We start from the raw sequence: 18591 nt of genomic DNA, 5'->3' as shown, positions 1-18591 counted from the left end.
AGGCTAAGAGACAGGGGAGCAGATGTTGTTTTAACGCAAGGCAAGTAAATAAAACGGGGAGGGGAAGAGCGTTGAACAGGCGAGACAATTTTCCTAAGGAAATTAGCTGGTGCACCCAGGACGTATTGCAGTCTAAAGCTCGTATCTCAATTTTGTTTGCACATCCATAATACATATTTATAATATAACTACTTCCTGCAAAGAAGTTAGTGCATGAGAACCGACAATGAAACAAACTGTTGCTATAGAGTTCTCTCTCCTCTTTGGAACTGTGGGGAGGGGGGCTCATATATAAATATACATATATATGTATATGCGTGTAACCATGGGCATGTATATATGGGGGACGATATAAGTATATATGTATATATATTGAGAGAAAGATAGACAAAGGTGTTATCTTCCTGAGTTCTTGGCAAGGGGTAAAATCCTGAAGCTGGAAGGAGTGGAGGTAGGGCGGAGGTTGGAAGGAAAGGTAACGTAGGAGGGCGTACCGCTTTCGGCTTCTGCAAACGACAAGAAAAAAATGGCAAATCAAACACTTTGATCAAAAACCAACCGACACCAAAAAACAAAGGCAAAAAAAACCCTTTTATTTCAAATCCTCCGAAGACAGCGACATTTTTGTTTGTTTGCTTTTTTTAGGGGAGGGGGGAAGGTTTTTCTGCAGGAAATGGGGAACGACAAATAAAACGGAGAGACAGGGAGAGCGTGTCACAGAGGAGTAAAACACGGGGGGGGGGGACGACATGAAAGAAGGGAGGATCGTCTTTCCATTTTCTTTTCTCCGGTGGGGGAAAAAAGGACATGGTAAAACTGTAACCTGAGGAAAGGGGGTTTGGCTTTGGGCATCCCAATCAGGAAACAGGGAGTTTTTCACTGATCCAAGTGTTGGTCTGAAGTCGCAGAGCAAAGTTTGAGTCCAGGGTCACCTTTGATGACGTTTTATTCAAGGTGGAAGCTTGTTGTGCAGAGCACACAGACTCGGTGGAATGGGGATTACAAGACCACGTAAATATAAGGCCATGGAGGAATGCACGGGATAATGAAGATGTTTTCCAGTTACCTTACAGTAGGTTCTCTCAGTCAGGGTTTCGTGAAGCCCTGGGGTTTCTTGAGGACCCTGAAAGGGTTTCCCAAATCATAGAATCATAGAGTTGGAAGGGATCTCATGGGTCATCTAGTCCAACCCCCTGCACTCTGCAGGACACTAACATCCCAATCGCTCATCTACTGTAACCTGCCACTCCCTTGAATCTTTGCAGAATTAAGCTCTCTGTCAGATGGCTCTCCAGCCTCCATTTAGAAACTTCCAAAGATGGAGAACCCACCACCTCCTGAGAAAGTCTGTTCCACTGAGAAACCACTCTGTCAGGACAGTTGGGTGGCAGTTACTTATTTTTTAAATATATCTTTAAATTTATTAAACGTTTATCAGGCAATATGACCATATACGGTCATGTTTTGAAGAGCTGGAGCTTTTTGCTACCAGAAGAAGTCATGGCTTACAATCCAGATACGGTCATGTTGACCTGCCCTCCCCTCCCAAAATGGCCAATAATGAACCTGGAGGGAGTGAGAAGGGGAGGGGCCCTGGGTGGGCGTGTACACAGTTCTGCTTCCCAACCATATTCTGCACAGTCCACAATAATACAACATCTAATTTGAACATGAACAGAGCTTGCAACAAACCCAGATCCGATTTTGCTGCCACAAAGGCACCAGATCCTGATGGCCTATTTTGGGATGGCCTCCCATTTTGTTACAGGTTATGGACCAAATCACAGAATCTTCAGACAAGGAAATTCCGATTTCATGGGAACAAGCTTCAATTGCGCTCATACCAAAAGAAGTAATGGACTTATCATTACCACAATCTTATAGACCCGTTTCACTTTTGAGTGTTGATTATCAAATTTTTGTTAAAATTTTGATAAAGGTAAAGGTAAAGGTATCCCCTGTGCAAGCACCGAGTCATGTCTGACCCTTGGGGTGACGCCCTCTAGCGTTTTCTTGGCAGACTCAATACGGGGTGGTTTGCCAGTGCCTTCCCCAGTTATTACTGTTTACCCCCCAGCAAGCTGGGTACTCATTTTACCGACCTCGGAAGGATGGAAGGCTGAGTCAACCTTGAGCCGGCTGCTGGGATTGAACTCCCAGCCTCATGGGCAAAGCTTTCAGATGGCTGCCTTACCACTCTGCGCCACAAGAGGCTCAAAATTTTGATAGAAAGGCTGAAAAGGTGTATCTCGGAGGTGGTGCATGAGGATCAAACAGGCTTCATGCCCAAAAGACTCATGAGAAACAATATATGTTGGATCATAACCGCTATGGACTATGTTCGAAGAACACAGCGACAAACAGCTTTTATTTATTTAGACACAGAGAAAGCATTTGATAATGTACAATGGGATTTTTTGTTCGCTACCTTACAAAAAAGAAAGGAAAAAAAAAACATTTGCTGCCATAGACACCCAATCACTGGACCAAACAGCATCAACGACACCATCAAAAATTATTTGCATGCTCGTCTTCTTAAAATTGTATATGCAATTAAATACTAATGATGCCCTTCTGTTCTCTACTTGCACAGCAAGCTGGGCCTAGTATGCACACAATAAATAATGCACTTTCGACCTAGATTTTCCTGTTCTGCACAGGAAAGTCCAACTGCCAAAGCACATTGGAAGTGCATTATCCTATGTGTGCGGAATGGGCCCTAGTCAAACCCTCCACCAAAGGATAAATGAACACAAATCTGGCATCAGGAATCACAAGTCTGAGAAACCTGTAGATCAGCCTTTCTCAATTTTTTTACCATTGAGAAACTCCAAACAAACCATCAATTCCATTGAGAAACCCTTGAAACATTCTTCAGGCTTTCAGAAACTCCAGAAGTGGCGCGTTCATGCAGAATATGGTTGGAAAACATAGCTGCCCACCTTCCCACCCCCTCCAAGCCCTCCAGAGGAGATCAGGGCCCTGACAGATCTAAAGCAGTTCCACAGGGCCTGCAAAAGGAAGCTCCTCCGCCAGGCATTTGGTTGAGGTTGACCTGTACATCGCTTCCAATTGTCCCCAGGCCCTCCCCTCCTACCATGACTGTAAAAAAATCCACCCAACACCTGGGCCTCAGTATGAGTTGAGCTAAGGCTCTTGCAGTTGCAGTTTCACCTTCCTTTAATGTTATTGTTGTTATTGTTATTATGTAAATGTTGTTGTTGTTGTTACCACCTCACTGTTACTTGAATGATATTACCTGTACTATTTTGTTGTTTCCTGTAAACCGCCCTGAGCCTTCGGGGAGGGCGGTATAGAAATACAATAAATAAATAAATAAATAAATGTCAACATTTTAATTTCTTTTCCTAGTCCCCCCCCTCAACCCTGAGTTGCCCAAATGAATGATGATGACCTAATAAATTTAGCGTGTTATTTCCGCGAGGCTCTTGTATCAGGTAAACCTCTTCATTGTGCTGTGTGCCCATCCCTGGCCCTCTCTCTGCTTAGGTACGCGGTCCTGTAATTTCCATTTCATTGTGTCTGTCAATGTATGCCATGCACACGAAAGCTTCCCCCTTGAAAAAAAAAATTTGCTGGCCATAAAGGTGACCCCAGACTCAAACATGGTTCTAGTTTCCCACAAACATTTTGAGCATCTTTCCCTTGAGGATGCTCTGAGATGGGAAGTTTCGGGAACCTTTTGGCTATGAACGTCCTTGAGCCATCATTGAAGCTTCAGAACTTCTGGAAATGGCACACACCCCTTTGACAAGCTCAGCAAAGTAGGCCCAGGTGACGCAGCCTGAAGTGTACCCTTAGGTACCATTGGGGAAGCCTGGGAAATTCCCACAGTGCAAAATCCTCGTGTCCTCCATGCATCACAAGTTCACTGTGTGTTACCCAGGACCATGCAGCCCAATTCAGAGAAGGACTATGGCATGGCCGTGGCCGAGACTCCTACAACCAGGCCATTTGGCTGACTTGAAGCAGCTGCTTATGTGTAATGACAGCTACATGTACATTCCCAGAGCCCTTTCAGGCAGGAAAAGGGTGGGGGAGAGCAATGCCCCTTCTCCATGCGCCCAAAGGTCCCAATCCCAATACGGCCTGGAAATGCTTGGGAAGTGCAGAACTCCCAGTGTTCTCCTTAGCCAAAGGGCACACCTTATACTCCACACTCTGTGCACTGGCCCTGGAAATAGAATTGAAATCTTGCTCCTAAATACATACTCTGGTCATCATCCCACCGATTTTAAGCGTGTAGATGGTAAGCTTTGCGAGCCCTGGTGATTGTTGCTCAGGACACACACCCACACATACAGTTTTTTGATTGGTCCTGTTTCAAAACCCTACAAACCTCTTTGAACAGAGCACAAAGGGATGTGAAAGAAATCAAGATGTGTACTGACACTAAAACGCTAGGGGAGGGGGGGACATCAGTGGACTGGGCCTTATCAGCTTTCCCACATGGTGGAGGGGGCTCTTTGGCATCCATGAGGGCTATGCTGGGGCCTGTATGGACCAGACCCGCCTGAGATGATGGTTACAGCAACAAAAGGAATCAGAAGCAGCTGAGCAAACTGCAATCGCATTGGCTAACAGAAACATTAGTGACCAGTTACGACACTGATAAATGTTCTCATAGTTCAATGTAAGGCATTCTTCTCGAAGACTAACTTGTGGAGATTTAGGATAGCACTTGTGAACACAAGAGGTATGCCCATAATCTGTGGGCAATGGTGAGGAGAAGAAAGATTTTATTGGTCCTGATATGTGGTTAATCCACATTGTTAACTCTTTCAAGCTTTTGAATGATGTTTAGACATAAGTCATGAAATCCGAAGGCATTTTATAAGGATTAATAGTCTAAAATGGCTAGATTTTGGTCCAGGAACAACTTAGGAGACAACAAGATTTTCTCAGAGTAATCTTTCACGAGGCAAAGGGAGCCTTGATTCTCAAAAGATTTTTGCCCCCAAACCTAGTTGGTCTTTAAGGTGCTTCTGGACTTCCGTCCAGCACTTCTGGCTCCCCTTTGAAAGGGTCCGAAACTGATTCCTTTGTTGACAATCACATTTTGTTAGATGCCCCGATTCTCTGGCTGTCATGCTGCTTTTCAAATTCCGTGGGTCATGTGAGAATTCGAAACAACTAGGCTCGAATTCAAACATCCTCACAGAGCTATCTTGGAAATGAATTCTGTCAAGGCCTCAGACTTCTTGTGCAGTTTCACGTTTGAGAGGAAAATGGATGCCAGATGCTGGCAAAGGAGGGGAAATAGTGTCAGGAACGGCCAGGGGAGGATGATGCCTTGTAGCAAAGCATCATGGGATGGGCCAGTTCTTTCAGAAATATTAGCAGACACTCTGAAGACAAATTATTTGGACAATGACCCCATTCGGAAGCGAGACTCACCTATAGCTACTTTGGATCCAGCATAATTCTAAACGGTTACATCTTTTTAAGACATGAGTTTTATACAGGGGTTATCTCTGCTTAGGGCTGCGTTGGAGATAGTTTCTACAACACAACTAAAATTGGTGTATTTTCAGTACTGTTTTCTGACTAAGGCTTTCTCTTAGTCCCCTCCGAATTTTATAAAACCATTCCCATTAATTTGAAAGGAAGACAGATTATGAAGTCATTTGTTAATCCGGGGGGGGGGGGGGAGAATGCGTGATAATCCACTTTTTAAAAATGTATGTTAGTCAACGGCAATACAAAATTTTACAGCAAACGATTGGAGCTGAGGTTCTTCAGTAGAAACATTTTTGGATGCACCACTGAAGAATACTGAACATTCCTTTTCCCGGAAGATAACTTTAAAATATACAAGTCTTAGTATTTGACAACAGAAGACATCCATCTGGAATCACACACCCCCTTTTGACCTCACACATCAGCTGAGGGTACAGGAGACAGGCAGGACCCAACATATACATGGATTTGGTCCAACCTGAAGTCTCAAATGTTCTCAATGAAATGGTGACCCATTTGACAAGATCGTCATATAATGACCATCCTATGTTTTCTCTGAGACGGGTGCAGCACAGAAGAGCTGCCTTAAAACCCTGCCCGGTGGTTGGACACAGGGCAGAAGAGACACAGTGGTGCCATGGTTAGAGTATCAGGGTCAGGCTGGGAGGACGCGGGGATCTCAGTTATATTCTGCCGCTGTGGGACCTCGGGTCAGTCACTCTCTCTCATTCTAGCAGAACCCGTGACAATCGAATGAAAGGGAGGGACAACTATCTCTTACCCTGAAAGTGAGAGAGAAGTGTGAGGAAATGAGGCCAAAGGCTATGAAGCAGGAAAAGAGTACCAGGAAACAATGGCTGACCAGGGCCTATTCTGCACACAATAGATACTGCACTTTCAACGCACTTTACAAGTAGATTTTCCTGTTCTGCACAGGAAAATCCAGCTGCCAAAGCACATTGAAAGTGCATTATCCTATGTGTGTGGAATGGGCCCTGGAGACAAAAGGACACTTCTGAACACACAGCAATATTTGGTGAACTGAAGTTGGCCAGATTTGCTTGGACTCTGTGAAACAGTTTGCTTTCAAGGAGAATATTGAAAACAGGCACCATGGTGGTGTAGTTGGAAGTGAATACTTGCATGTTAGCAAAGACTTCCACAAGATTAATTCAGAGAAGTAACTTTATTTATTCATTTACTCAATTTTTACCCAAGGTTGTGACCTGTCTTTGGAGAGGCTGTCGTGGGCGTGGTTTAGAGCAGTGGTCCTCAACCTGCGGGCCGCAAAGGCCATGGCGCCGGGCCGCAGTTCCCTCTCCCCTGCCCCCCCACAGTAAAAAACTTCCCAGGCCGCAAGCTTGGTCAGTTTCGATTTAATTTCTGTGAAAGAACACCTGCATGATGTTATGGTTGGGGGTCACCACAACATGAGGAACTGTATTAAAGGGTCGCAGCATTAGGAAGGTTGAGAACCACTGATCCTGAGGGGAGCATGGGTTTTAGCCTCCATGTGACACAGAGTGTTGGACTGGATGGGCCATTGGACTGCTCCAAGATGGCTTCTTTGATGTTCTTATGTACTTCTTGATCTCTTTAATCTTCCTCAAAAGCAACCATGAAGGAGGGCCCAATTAGGACTTAGGCTACAGTAGAATGCCCAGAGGGTTGGCTGTTTTCTCGTTACCTCAACTCTGACAAATCCCCCTAGTTTGACACACTGCCCATTTGCCCGTTTACTTGAATTCCCAAAGACCTCTCTCTGAAAGCCAAGACTTTCATTGCCTATAAAATGTGGATAATTTTTCTGTCTGAAATTTGGCAGGGCAAATCCTTTGGGGGGGGGGAGGAGGACATTCTGTGGCCATTCCAATTCAAACAGAAAAGAGGGAAATAAACAGGAATGTGTTTCTCTTTGAGTCTAACGGACACACACAAAAAACCTGAATGATAAAAAAATAATGAATCTATTTAATGATGAATTTCAAGAGAGCAAATCAGGGTTTCAAAAGTAAAGAAACTACAAATAACAGCCAAACAAACAAACAAAAACCTCCACCATGCACAAGTGGAGAGTGAAAAATGGGTATTTTCTCATTTTGGAAATAAAAATAGTCTGGAAGAATAAGAGGGGAGGGGAGGGAGAAGGAAAATATGTACATTTTGCTTTTACTAGCACTCCTCTGTCAATAGGGTTGCCAACCTCCAGATGGGGCCTGGAGTTTCGTCAGCATTACAGCTCATCTCCAGGTAACATAAATCAGATCCCCTGGAGAAAATGGTTGTTTTGGGGGGTGGGTTGAATGGCACTCTAGCCTGTTTTGGCCCCTCCCCTCCTCAGGCTCCATCCCCAAATCTCCAGGAATTTTCCAACCTAGAGTTGGCAACTCTCCCTGGTAAAGGCCACTATGGCCCTTCAGACCTCTTGACCAGGTCTGGAAAAGGCTTCTTCTTCTCTTGGCTTCTCCCCACTGTTCCCTGATGAGTTGGGTTTCCAATTATAGCTTGGAAGACACCTGGAAATTTGCGGGTGTGGCACCTGGGAGGGTTGCCGGTACCATACCAGAAAGCCCACCTGGCAAAGCTGCCATTTCCTCCTGATATTTATCATCTGGAGATCACTTGTGACAACAGGAGATCTCCAGCCGCTACCTGGAGGTCGGCAACCCTAGTTGTCCCGCACATCTGTAGACAGCCACAGGGCCTTTGGGGTTCTAGAAGGCCACTATCACATGTCCTTCCCTAGGCAGAGGGGTAGGGCCTTTCCAGTGCACGCTGCTCATCGTACCCTTTTGTGCATTTAATGTTCTCTCTGTGCATGCAGCCCTGGCCCGAGCACTACAAAAAATAGAATAAATTCACCTTCCGACTGTCACAAAGAGCAAGAGGGAAAAGTATTTACTGGCAACAGTCTTCACTAGCACAAAATCTGATTCTGACTTGCTGGCAGCATTTCACCCATACGTTGGCTGATATTTACTTAAAAAGTTACCTTTCTTTCAACGAAAGTGGAGAGTTTCACAGGCCCATTTGGGCAGCTCACATGGGATAAACCCCTTTCAGCAAATCAGCCTGATTTTCAGAGCTCATTATTAGTATTAGTACCTGTCCGTACCATTGTCAGGGAATATGAATACAGATGTAACGTCTACAGAGTTCACACCTAGCTTTCCCTCCTTGTCTGCTTTGCCTTTGGGCGTCAGGGAAAGGCCTGGATCCTACCACTATCCTCAGCAAGGCCCTTCCTACGACCCAAGGCACCTTCTTCCGGTTGAAGAGGCTCCGCTGCCTTCTGGCTTTGGGCAAGAGTCTCCAGATTGACAGTCAAAGGGCAAAACAGGCCTTGGAGAAAGCTCATGCTGGTTCAATAAAGAACAAACATAGAAAGACCATGTAATATGTGATTCTAAGACGTGGTGGGGAAACAATTATCATCATTAGCATTATTATTACACCGTCAGTGTCCACGGGGCATTCGCGGCAGCTTTGCACCTCTCTGTTGCTGCTATATTCCTACATAGGGATTAAAACCTACGTCCTTAAGGGATGGGGCAGACTGACCGTTTAACTCACAGGACATTTCCCCAGAAGGCTGCTGGTGACCCCATGAAAGCACGGCCAGCCCCAGCAACCCAGCCAGAATCCCAGGAGCCACTTGGCCAGAGCCATCTTTAGGGTTGCCAGCCTCCAGGGAGGATCCAGGGATCCCCTGGAATTTCAGCCCACCTCCAGACTACAGAGAACCGTTCCCCTGGAGAAAATGGGTGCTTTGGAGGGCAGATGCAATGGTGTAGCACCCCACTGAGGTCCCTGTCCTCCCCAGGCCCTTCCCCTAATCTTCAGGAGTTTCCTAACATGGAGCATTCAGCCTGAGTCATCTTTGTCAGATCTTCTGTACTGGCACCAGTTGGAAGGAGAAGCCAAGGGGCGAGTTGATGCCCATTGCCACCACGGTTGGGCTAAGAGGCCCTGCAGCCCTGGTCCAGAGAGCTACCATGGCTGTTCACTGGGTTTGTTTCGGGGGCCATTTGCGCCTCCTTCTCCGTATCCCTCCCCCTGCATCCCCCCCCTTCCCTGTTTTCTGCTGGCTCCTCTCATGGCAGCTCCTGGAGCCACAGAGCTGCGTTCCTGCCGAGCACGAGATGAATAATAATGGTAATCATAATAAATGAGCAAAAGAATTTGGAGCCTCTGACAGCCAAGTCCCAGGATTTCAAGGGAAGGAATTGCTTATCAAGGTGAAAAGAGGGGAACCATCCCTGAAGTTTTTTGACAAAACCAAGAGTTCAAAGCAGTAGAAATCAAAACCTCCTTTTGACCCACTTCATGGGCCTTTGGTTCAGGAGGAGAATGGTAAGGCCATTGGACTGGGCTAATTCAGCTGGTGGAAGAGATATCGCAATGGCTTAGGACAGAGGTAGAAAAAACCATTTGGGGGAAGGCCGGAGAGACATCCAAGGTGCCCAAACCAGTCCATGCTTGTAGAATGTTACGTACCTGCTTTCCCGTTTTTCCGACTTATATTCTATGGCTATCATTAAGAGCCTCAACTTCGCAAAGACAAGTCTGTCAGAAAATGGGGGGGGGGGGAGAGACAAACAGACATTTGTCAACACAGTGAAGGTGTAAACAGAACATTTTTATTATTATTATTATTTATTATTATTATTTAATTTTTAGACCGCCCTTCTCCCAATAGGTCTCAGGGCGGTTCACAACATAAATAGTTAAAACACAATAAAATCCCCATAAAAACCCTAATTAAAAGTTACATATAACATATCACATAACATATAGCGGCAGTGGTCACAATTCTGATCTTAGTTCAGCCTGGTGGAGAGAATAATGTTCAGAAGAGGGTGGCACCAATACAATACATCTAACCATGATCTCGGTGTTAGAGATCTCAATATTTATCATTACAAATGCTGTCAACACCACCATTTCTGCAGAAAACAGGCAGTCACTTTGTCCCTGTTACAATTCACAGGATCGCCAACTTCCAGATGGTGGATGGAGATCACCTGAGATTTGGGGGCAGGGCTTCGGGAGCCTGAGAAGGGCAGGGCTTGATTAGGGGAGGGACCTAGGGTCCGCCTTCTGAGGCAGCCATTTTTTCCAGATGATCTTTGTGGTGGGAGATCCCCAGCTACCACTTGGAGGTTGGCAATTGTAAGACCCATGAATGACTCCTTCATAGCACCATCAATGGTTGTGGTCTGTTAATACAATAACTTTAGGGACAATGCCCAGAGGCTGTAGAAGGAGGAGGTTCAGGTCTTGTGACCACAGCTGGTAGAGGAGATAAGAGTTCCTGAGGTCTAGCAGTTGCCTATTCTGTTAGCTGACTCTTCTGTTGCAATAAATGCAGTTCTTGTAGCTACAACTTCCTCCAGGAGGCATCCATTCCCTCCTTAAAGGCCTACCAATTGGGATTCCAGAGAGCTGCATTTCCCAAGTCTGTCAATGGCCTTGAGAGCCAGATGCTGCTTGTGCCAACAGGCAGGGATTGGTGCCTAGCAGGGACACAAACCTTGCACCTGAACAAAGAAATTACACTGGCTGAAGAGTTCCCCATTTATTATTAAATCCATTTCTCTTTCCCATCAAAGCTGAATAAGAGAGCAGACATAGGTATAACTTAAAGGACAAAAGGCCTGAAAAAAGTTTGGCTACTGCTAATGTAATTTTAACATGTAAATTTAACTTTCTAGATCTGCCCGTCCTTTGGTGGGGGTGGGGGAATCCCCAGGTTTGGAGCCCCTCCCTCCGCTTCAGAGCTATCAGGAAGGGAGGGGAATTATCCCCCAAACAGGCAAGAAGCCGGAAATAAATGTCACGTGCCTACAACACCGGGGACTGATGTGGCCCTCCAGAGAATATGGTTGGCCACTGTGTGAGTCAGGAGGCTGGACAAGATGGACCACTGGTCTGATCCAGCAGGACTCTTCTGATGTTCTTATGAAGGCCTTGACCTCCAGACAGGATGTTGGACTAGATCAGGGGTAGTCAAACTGCGGCCCTCCAGATGTCCATGGACTACAATTCCCATGAGCCCCTGCCAGCATTTGCTGGCAGGGGCTCATGGGAATTGTAGTCCATGGACATCTGGAGGGCCACAGTTTGACTACCCCTGGACTAGATGGACCACTGGTCTGATCTAGCAGGGCTCTCCTGAGGTTCTTATGAAGGCCTTGTCTTCTCTGTTCTGTTGTGGGCCCTCCAGAGAATCTGGTTGGCCCGTGTGAGACCGGATACTGAGCTAGATGGGTCTTTACTGGTCTCATTCAGCAGGGCTTTTCTATAGTTCTACATTCTATAGTTCCACATTCAATGGTTTAACAGAAACTTTCTCTTCCCAGGGATCCTTGGAAGCATTCTACTTAGGAAAAACTCATGATTTGAATTCAATATATAAGGTTGTATTATAATCAGGATGTGAGGGAAAGGCTTTGTACTAGCAACAGAATGACTGTAAACCAGCTGGATTGCTTCCCGCCTTATGTTAAGTACCATGTTGAGATCAACAAAAAAGTGACAATGACATTATAGGGAGTTTTAATCTCTTTCCCTCAATTTTAACTACCAACATCATTTATTAACAGGAGCCATCTGAACACAGATGTTCCTGAACAAAAGCTCCAAAGGAGCTGGGGCCAACTGTGCCAATCTGCCTGCCCAGAGGGAAATAAATTCTTCTCCTAATTAAATCAGGATTTTTGAGTGGCTGAGATCCTCACTCGCATAAATTAGCAAGGAAACCTTCTATATTGTTGCTTTGCTAAAACATCCGGACAAGAAACCAGGGACGCATCTATTATCTCTGCGTTCTATCACCTGCTGTCACCACAGAATGGGCAGACGCAAATCTGCCTTGACGTGGGTTATCTTTTGAAAATTAATGTAGGAGAACAAAAAGGAGAGTCACCATTTTACATTCACTTTGCCAAGGGTCAGTGGGTGGGAGAATGTAATGGTCAAAAAGCGAGGATTTAGAGGCGAGAGCAATAAATGCCTTTGCAGAGCCATTAACCCCATACACAGGTACACTCGGGAGCTATGCAAGAAGAAACAAGAACTGAGATGGCCAGAGGGAGTCTGGAGGAAGAGGCACAATGAAGCTCCAAGAACGTCTTGTAGGACACATATGAGGGCCTATGAGATGGCAGTAAAGGGTGGAAAGAGATAATTTTACATGACCTCCATTGCATCCGCAAGCTCACACCCAGCACAATTATTTAGGGTTGTTCGGTCCTTCATTGTCCTTGAAGAAGGGTATTCAGATGATAGGCAATTGGAAGTTAGCTGTGAAGTATTTGCAATCCATTTTGAGGATAAAATTTCAATGGTCTGCCATGACCTTCCCCCAACAGGTAATACAGAAAGGGAACTGAAGGCCCCTTGGCCACCTCCAGTTTCGACAGCTTCAGGTACTTTATTCAAACCGAAGTGGATGGGTTGCTGGCAGCAGTGAGACCAACCACTTGCCTCCTAGACCCCTGCCCATTGTGGCTTGTGAAAGCAGGTGGTGATAGGGTTAGGGGACCCCTCAGAGAGATAATAAATCTGTCCCTAACATCAGACACCATTCCGTGGGGCGTAAAGAAGATAATGATTAGGCCTCTGCCATCTTTGAATCCATGGGATCCTGCCATCTACCGTCCTGCCTCACACCTTGCATTTTTGGATAGGGCAGGGGTAGTCAAACTATGGCCCTCCAGATGTCCATGGACTACAATTCCCAGAAGCCCCTGCCAGTGAATGCTGGCAGGGGCTTCTGGGAATTGTAGTTCATGGACATCTGGAGGGCCGCAGTTTGACTACCCCTGGGATAGGGGGACTGAGCAGACAGCTGCGTACCAACTGCAAGCATGCCTGGTGGAATGAGCTCCCAGAAAACATCATGACCCTGTTGAAGCTCACCGAGTTCTGCAGGGCCTATAAAATAAAGCTCTTCCACCAGGCCTATGGTTGAGGCCAAGTGCCCTCGAATTTCCTCAGATTTCTCACCCAAGAAGGGACACCCTTTCCCCAGAAAGTTGTTCTGGATTTTCCTTGGTAGTTTCAGATAATCTTTTCTTTAAAGATTATCGACCAATATGGAGCAGCAGTAGCCACTTCAAAGGGTGCTGAAGCATCTACAGATGGTTTGCCATTTCAGCTACTCCGATGGGGTATAGTTTTTAAGATGGATGATTGCTTTAGGGTGCTTAGGGCTGATCCTGCGTTGAGCAGGGGGTTGGACTAGATGGCCTGTATGGCCCCTTCCAACTCTATGATTCTATGATTATTATTGCTGTTCTATCTGGCCCAATTCTATAGTGACCAAATTACTTCCCTTTCCAGGAAGAAAACAGAAAGCTCATCTTGATATCTTCCGTTATCGTGGAAACAAACAGCTATCCCTTACTGCAATGGAAACGTTGACACACTGATCATGGCACTGCGGAACTGCCACATTCTAATTGCTACTGAGCTTTAATTAATTTGAACGGAGGAGTGACATAATCATTAACGTGTTGGTTAGGCTTGACTTACGGCCTCTCTTTAATCTAAACCCGAAAGCAGATAATTAAGCCTCCAGATAATCAAATGCTTCAAGAGCATGCCAATGTTGTGAGGCACGTCCTAAAACTCATCCACAGCACCTTCTTTATGGCTGGCTGTGCCTTCGCTGCACTAGCGTGCCATGTGAGAAATAGCTGTGGATTCAGCACAGGCACATCGGGACACGTTTCCAAGGGCCATATGGACATGCAGCTGTTTTGACAGTGGAAAGGGCTTGGAGGCCCAGCTCCCAGGGGTCTGCTTCACATCGATCCCGCCCGAGGGGCCACAATCAGCAATAATGCAAAACGATACGAGAAGCATTGGAGATTGCGTGCTTAAGCAGGTGCTCTTTTCTGCCCGGATTCATACAGGAAAGGCATAAGTAACACTAACACTGACTCAACAAAAATAGCACCTTTAAGACCAACAAAGATTGATTCAAGGCGTGAGCTTAAAACTAACTAACCCACCAGAACCTGCTGGCAAGGTCTGTGCAAGGTCTGTGCATGGAAACCATTGATGTTTGAGCATTAAAACTGAAGGCATGTTATGGATGCTGCCATCAAAACACCAAGGAGAAGGTGAAGAGGTAGGAGGTCAACCGTGTGTGTGTGTGTGTGTGTGTGTGTGTGTTGGGGGGAGGACCAATTATGAGAAGGGTGAAGATGGTCCACCCTGGTAATTCTTCATGCTGCCATTTGTTTGTTCATAATGACATTACATGAACTCTTCGGGGTCTTCCGCACTCGTTCAAAATAGCACAATGGTTACAAATTGAAATCGCTACTGTTTTGCTGTTATGCACAACGTCGTTGACAATCTGCAACACTCCTGAAACCGATCCGCAAAAAGCGCTTCGTTGTAGCGCTTTCAGGGAAATCCCCAAAAGTGGATTCACCCTCTGGAAAGCACTACACTCTTGCAACCAATCTGCAACACTAGCGGGAAAGTTCTGTACGTTACTTTGCAAAGTCCCTCCCCCTAGCTCTCTCCTCTGATCTTCTGGCGAAGCGATCAACCAAGATACTGTGGGATTTGCACATCATGCATGCTTCTTCTGGGCCCTGGCTTGCCACAAAGCCTGGAGAGTAAAATGTTCTGCTACTTTAATAGAGACATAATGCATGGACATGGGCAGCTGGTTGCATGAAGGTAAGTTACATCACCTAGTAAATAACATCTTATTAAGCCTCTGTTAAAGGGGCAGGGCATTTTATCTCCTGGCAGGTGACAACCCTGAATGCAGCTTAGGAAGAATAGCCACAAGAACAATATCAAAATATTTCCTAGCTATGTTGTTAATGTATTTCACGTTCTGATTCAACACATTTCCATGGAAAGAATTTGCATTTGAGGATGCATGTTCTATAATGCTATACACTTGAAATTTAATTCCTTCCCCTAGCTATGTTTTGGATTTCGGAATCCGAAATGGGTCTTCTCCGTCCGCTATCTGACTTGGGTTTAAAAGAAGGACTGGGTGTTCATTGTGCCGTGACTACTTACTCACAAACAGCAGGGAAGGACAAACCAACAAAGGCACTAGAAAGATACTCTGTATACATTTCATTTGCAACTCCTTCCAGGTAGTATTTCTGCCACGTATCCTCCTCAATCTAGAAAGAGGGAGACACAGAGACACACACACACACAAACAAAAAAAAAAACATTGCAGATTTTGAAAATCACATTCTGTAAAAATTAATCGAGGTGATTAAGCCCAAATCAATGCTTAGGTAATTGGACGCAGTATCTCAGATAATTGTTTTATTGGTTAATAATCGCTGATAAGTTTTTTATGGGATAATACTCTTTCCATAATCACCAGCAAACCCCCACCCCCCCGGCCGACTTTCAGAAGTCATACAGATAACAGTCAGAGATTAGTACTGTTTGGCCTACGGCAAGGAAAGAAGTTTTATGGGATTGCTGAAAGGTATGTTTACCGTTGGGGGAAAATGACTAAAAGATTAGATTTATGAACAGTACCACCTTAAAGAAAAACAAGATTTGGGGAATAGGTTCCAGTGGGTAGTCGTGTTAGTCTGAAGAAGCAGAACAAAGCTTGAGCCTAGGTGCACCTTTCAGATCAATGAAGTTTAATTCTGGGTAGAAGCATGCATATGACCCAACATGAGACGGATGGATGGACTCCGTCAAGGACACCTCCTATCTCCATTTGCAAGACCTGAGCAGGGTTGTTGAAGAAGAAGAAGAAGAAGAAGATTTGGTTCTTATATGCCGCTTTTCCCTACCCAAAGGAGTCTCAAAGCCAGTTTGGTGTAGTGGTTAGGAGTGCGGACTTCTAATCTGGCGAGCCGGGTTCGATTCTGCGCTCCCCCACATGCATCCAGCTGGGTGACCTTGGGCTCGCCACGGCACTGATAAAATTGTTCTGACCGAGCAGTGATATCAGGGCTCTCTCAACCTCATCCACCTCACAGGGGGTCTGTTGTGGGGAGAGGAAAGGGAAGGCGACTGTAAGCCGCTTTGAGCCTCCTTCGGGTAGGGAAAAGCGGCATATAAGAACCAACTCTTCTTCTTCTTCAAAGCGGCTTACAGTCACCTTCCCTTTACTCTCCCCACAACAGACACCCTGTGAGGTGGGTGAGGCTGAGAGAGCCCTGATATTACTGCTTGATCAGAACAACTGTGGCAAGTCCAAGGTAGTTGTATGTGGGGGGAGGGGGGGCGCAGATTCAAACCCGGCTCGCCAAATTAGAAGTCCGCACTCCTAACCACTACACCAAGCTGGGTCTCAGGAGAGGAAGTTCTGGAGAACATTAATTCATAGGGATCCCATCAGCCATCAGACTTGACAGCTCTTGGCATATACGTACAATTAATGTTACATCTATCTATTGTGTGTGTGCGCGCATATACACTACGCACACACACACAGAGTGTGCATTTGGCTAATCCGAGCTGGGGAAAAAACACCTGGAAAATAGTCAAGCTTGAAAACCCCTGAATATATATATTGGGACCACCAGAGAGCTGCGGTTAAAGGGTGCCACTGAAGTTCCTACCACCACAGCTTGCAAAAGGCTTTTAAATTTTAAAGGGACCATGTGTCCTTTAAAGCTTAAATGCCTTTCCTCCCTCCATTGGAAACAATGCAGGATGGAGCACATTCAAGTGTTTGGCCAGAGAGACCTTGGGAAAGGGGCCAAAATTGATTATTTGGGCCACTCAGAAATCAATCAGAACTATCCTGAGAACCACTTCTTTGTTTCTGTCCTGCTCCAAGGCAGTGGTTTTGGAAAGGACTCAAACCATGTCAGCAAAACACAATACTTCTCATCAAAGAATCAGCTATGTGTTGGATGGCCAGGGCTGGGGGGAGGGGGGGCACATACCTTTCGGCTTGTATTGTCTGTCTTCCTGCCAACTGAACCCTGTTGTTCCATCCAAGAGTGGAGTGGCCTGTGATAACAGGGGAACTACCAGGGAAAGTGTTCCTGATCTTGGGCTCCGTACCCCTCATCTTCTTTCCCCTTCTCTTCATCCCATTCCTAGGGTCTCAGGGAACCTTCCTAGGGCCTAGTCTGCACACACGGGATAATGCACTTCCAATGTGCTTTGGCAGCTGGGTTTTCCTGTGCGGAACAGGAAAATCTACTTCGAAAGTGCATTGAAAGTGCATTATCGATTGTGTGCAGATTAGGTCTAGGTCTAGGTCTTCCTGTGCATGTCCACCATGATATCTCACCATGGTACTCTTTCCCCCAGATTTATACTTAGTTAACCTGAAATTGGAATCCTTCCCCCACCCCCGCAAAAAAAAAAATCTTATGCCTCATTGTTCCTTCTGCCATTTGCTAGAATTTAAGGGATGGACTGTTCTCACCAGTCCCAGTCCTTCAAAGTCAACAGCAAAAAAGAAGTGACTTCCAGGTGGTCTGACAGAGAAGAGCTGGATTCAAGTCCAGCAGCACCTCAGAGACCCAAAGAGATTTTGGAGGACACAAGGTTTTGAGAGCCAGAGCTCCCTTTGCCAGTCATGCATTGGAGTGAAGGTCCTGGGAGGGAGAGAAGAGACCTCTGCTTGTACTTGCAGCTGACAACTGGTGCTTGGCCTCCTGGAAGCTAATAACCCAGGACACACATCTGTTAGAAAAGGAGACTCCCAGAGGTGGTCAGACATCCGAACAAATCATGCTTCTGATGATGGGTGGCCAAGGAGAATCATAGAATTGGAAGGAATCTTGAGGGCCATCTAGTCCAACCCCCTGCAAAATGCAGGAAATTCACAGGTACCTGCCCACCCACAGCGACTCCAACTCCATGCCCAAATGATGTTCCAAAGAACCCAACCTGAAAAGAACATGTGGGCTGCTGGGAGCAAGTCCAGTTCTCCCAAAGCAATGGGTTGCAAAGATTCAAAGAGAAATTCTTTTTTTCCAGAAAGGTATACTTGCATCCCCTAAATGCATAAGTTACTCCAAAAGGTGACAACATTTGCTTAAGGGGTACGCATGTAGACAAACTCCAGCGTGTACTTTTATCCATACCAGAGTCAGAGTACCTATACCCACTCTGACTCTTTATCCAACAAAC

At 45.8% G+C, this 18591-nt stretch overlaps 1 protein-coding gene across 9 annotated transcripts in view; it reads right to left on the bottom strand.

Moving 5' to 3' along the window:
- The window catches only part of KCNMA1 (potassium calcium-activated channel subfamily M alpha 1), a 581951-nt gene that overhangs the window by 153392 nt on the left and 409968 nt on the right, over positions 1–18591 (bottom strand). For 6 of the 9 annotated variants that reach the window (XR_013232722.1, XM_077345959.1, XM_077345953.1 and 3 more), the window contains exons 15-17: positions 15538–15647; positions 9979–10047; positions 495–506 (exon numbers count right to left, since the gene is read on the bottom strand). Coding sequence is in view for 8 of the 9 variants with exons in the window: in XM_077345959.1 (XP_077202074.1) it covers positions 495–506; positions 9979–10047; positions 15538–15647 (191 nt within the window). In the remaining variant the exon portion in view is untranslated. The remainder of the gene's footprint in view (positions 1–494; positions 507–9978; positions 10048–15537; positions 15648–18591) is intronic. The other 3 variants (XM_077345960.1, XM_077345955.1, XM_077345956.1) reach the window with 1 other exon arrangement.

The sequence above is a fragment of the Paroedura picta genome, chromosome 7 (assembly GCF_049243985.1).
Source record: "Paroedura picta isolate Pp20150507F chromosome 7, Ppicta_v3.0, whole genome shotgun sequence".
Lineage (NCBI taxonomy): Eukaryota > Metazoa > Chordata > Lepidosauria > Squamata > Gekkonidae > Paroedura > Paroedura picta.
This window is presented reverse-complemented; position numbering and strand designations above follow the sequence as displayed.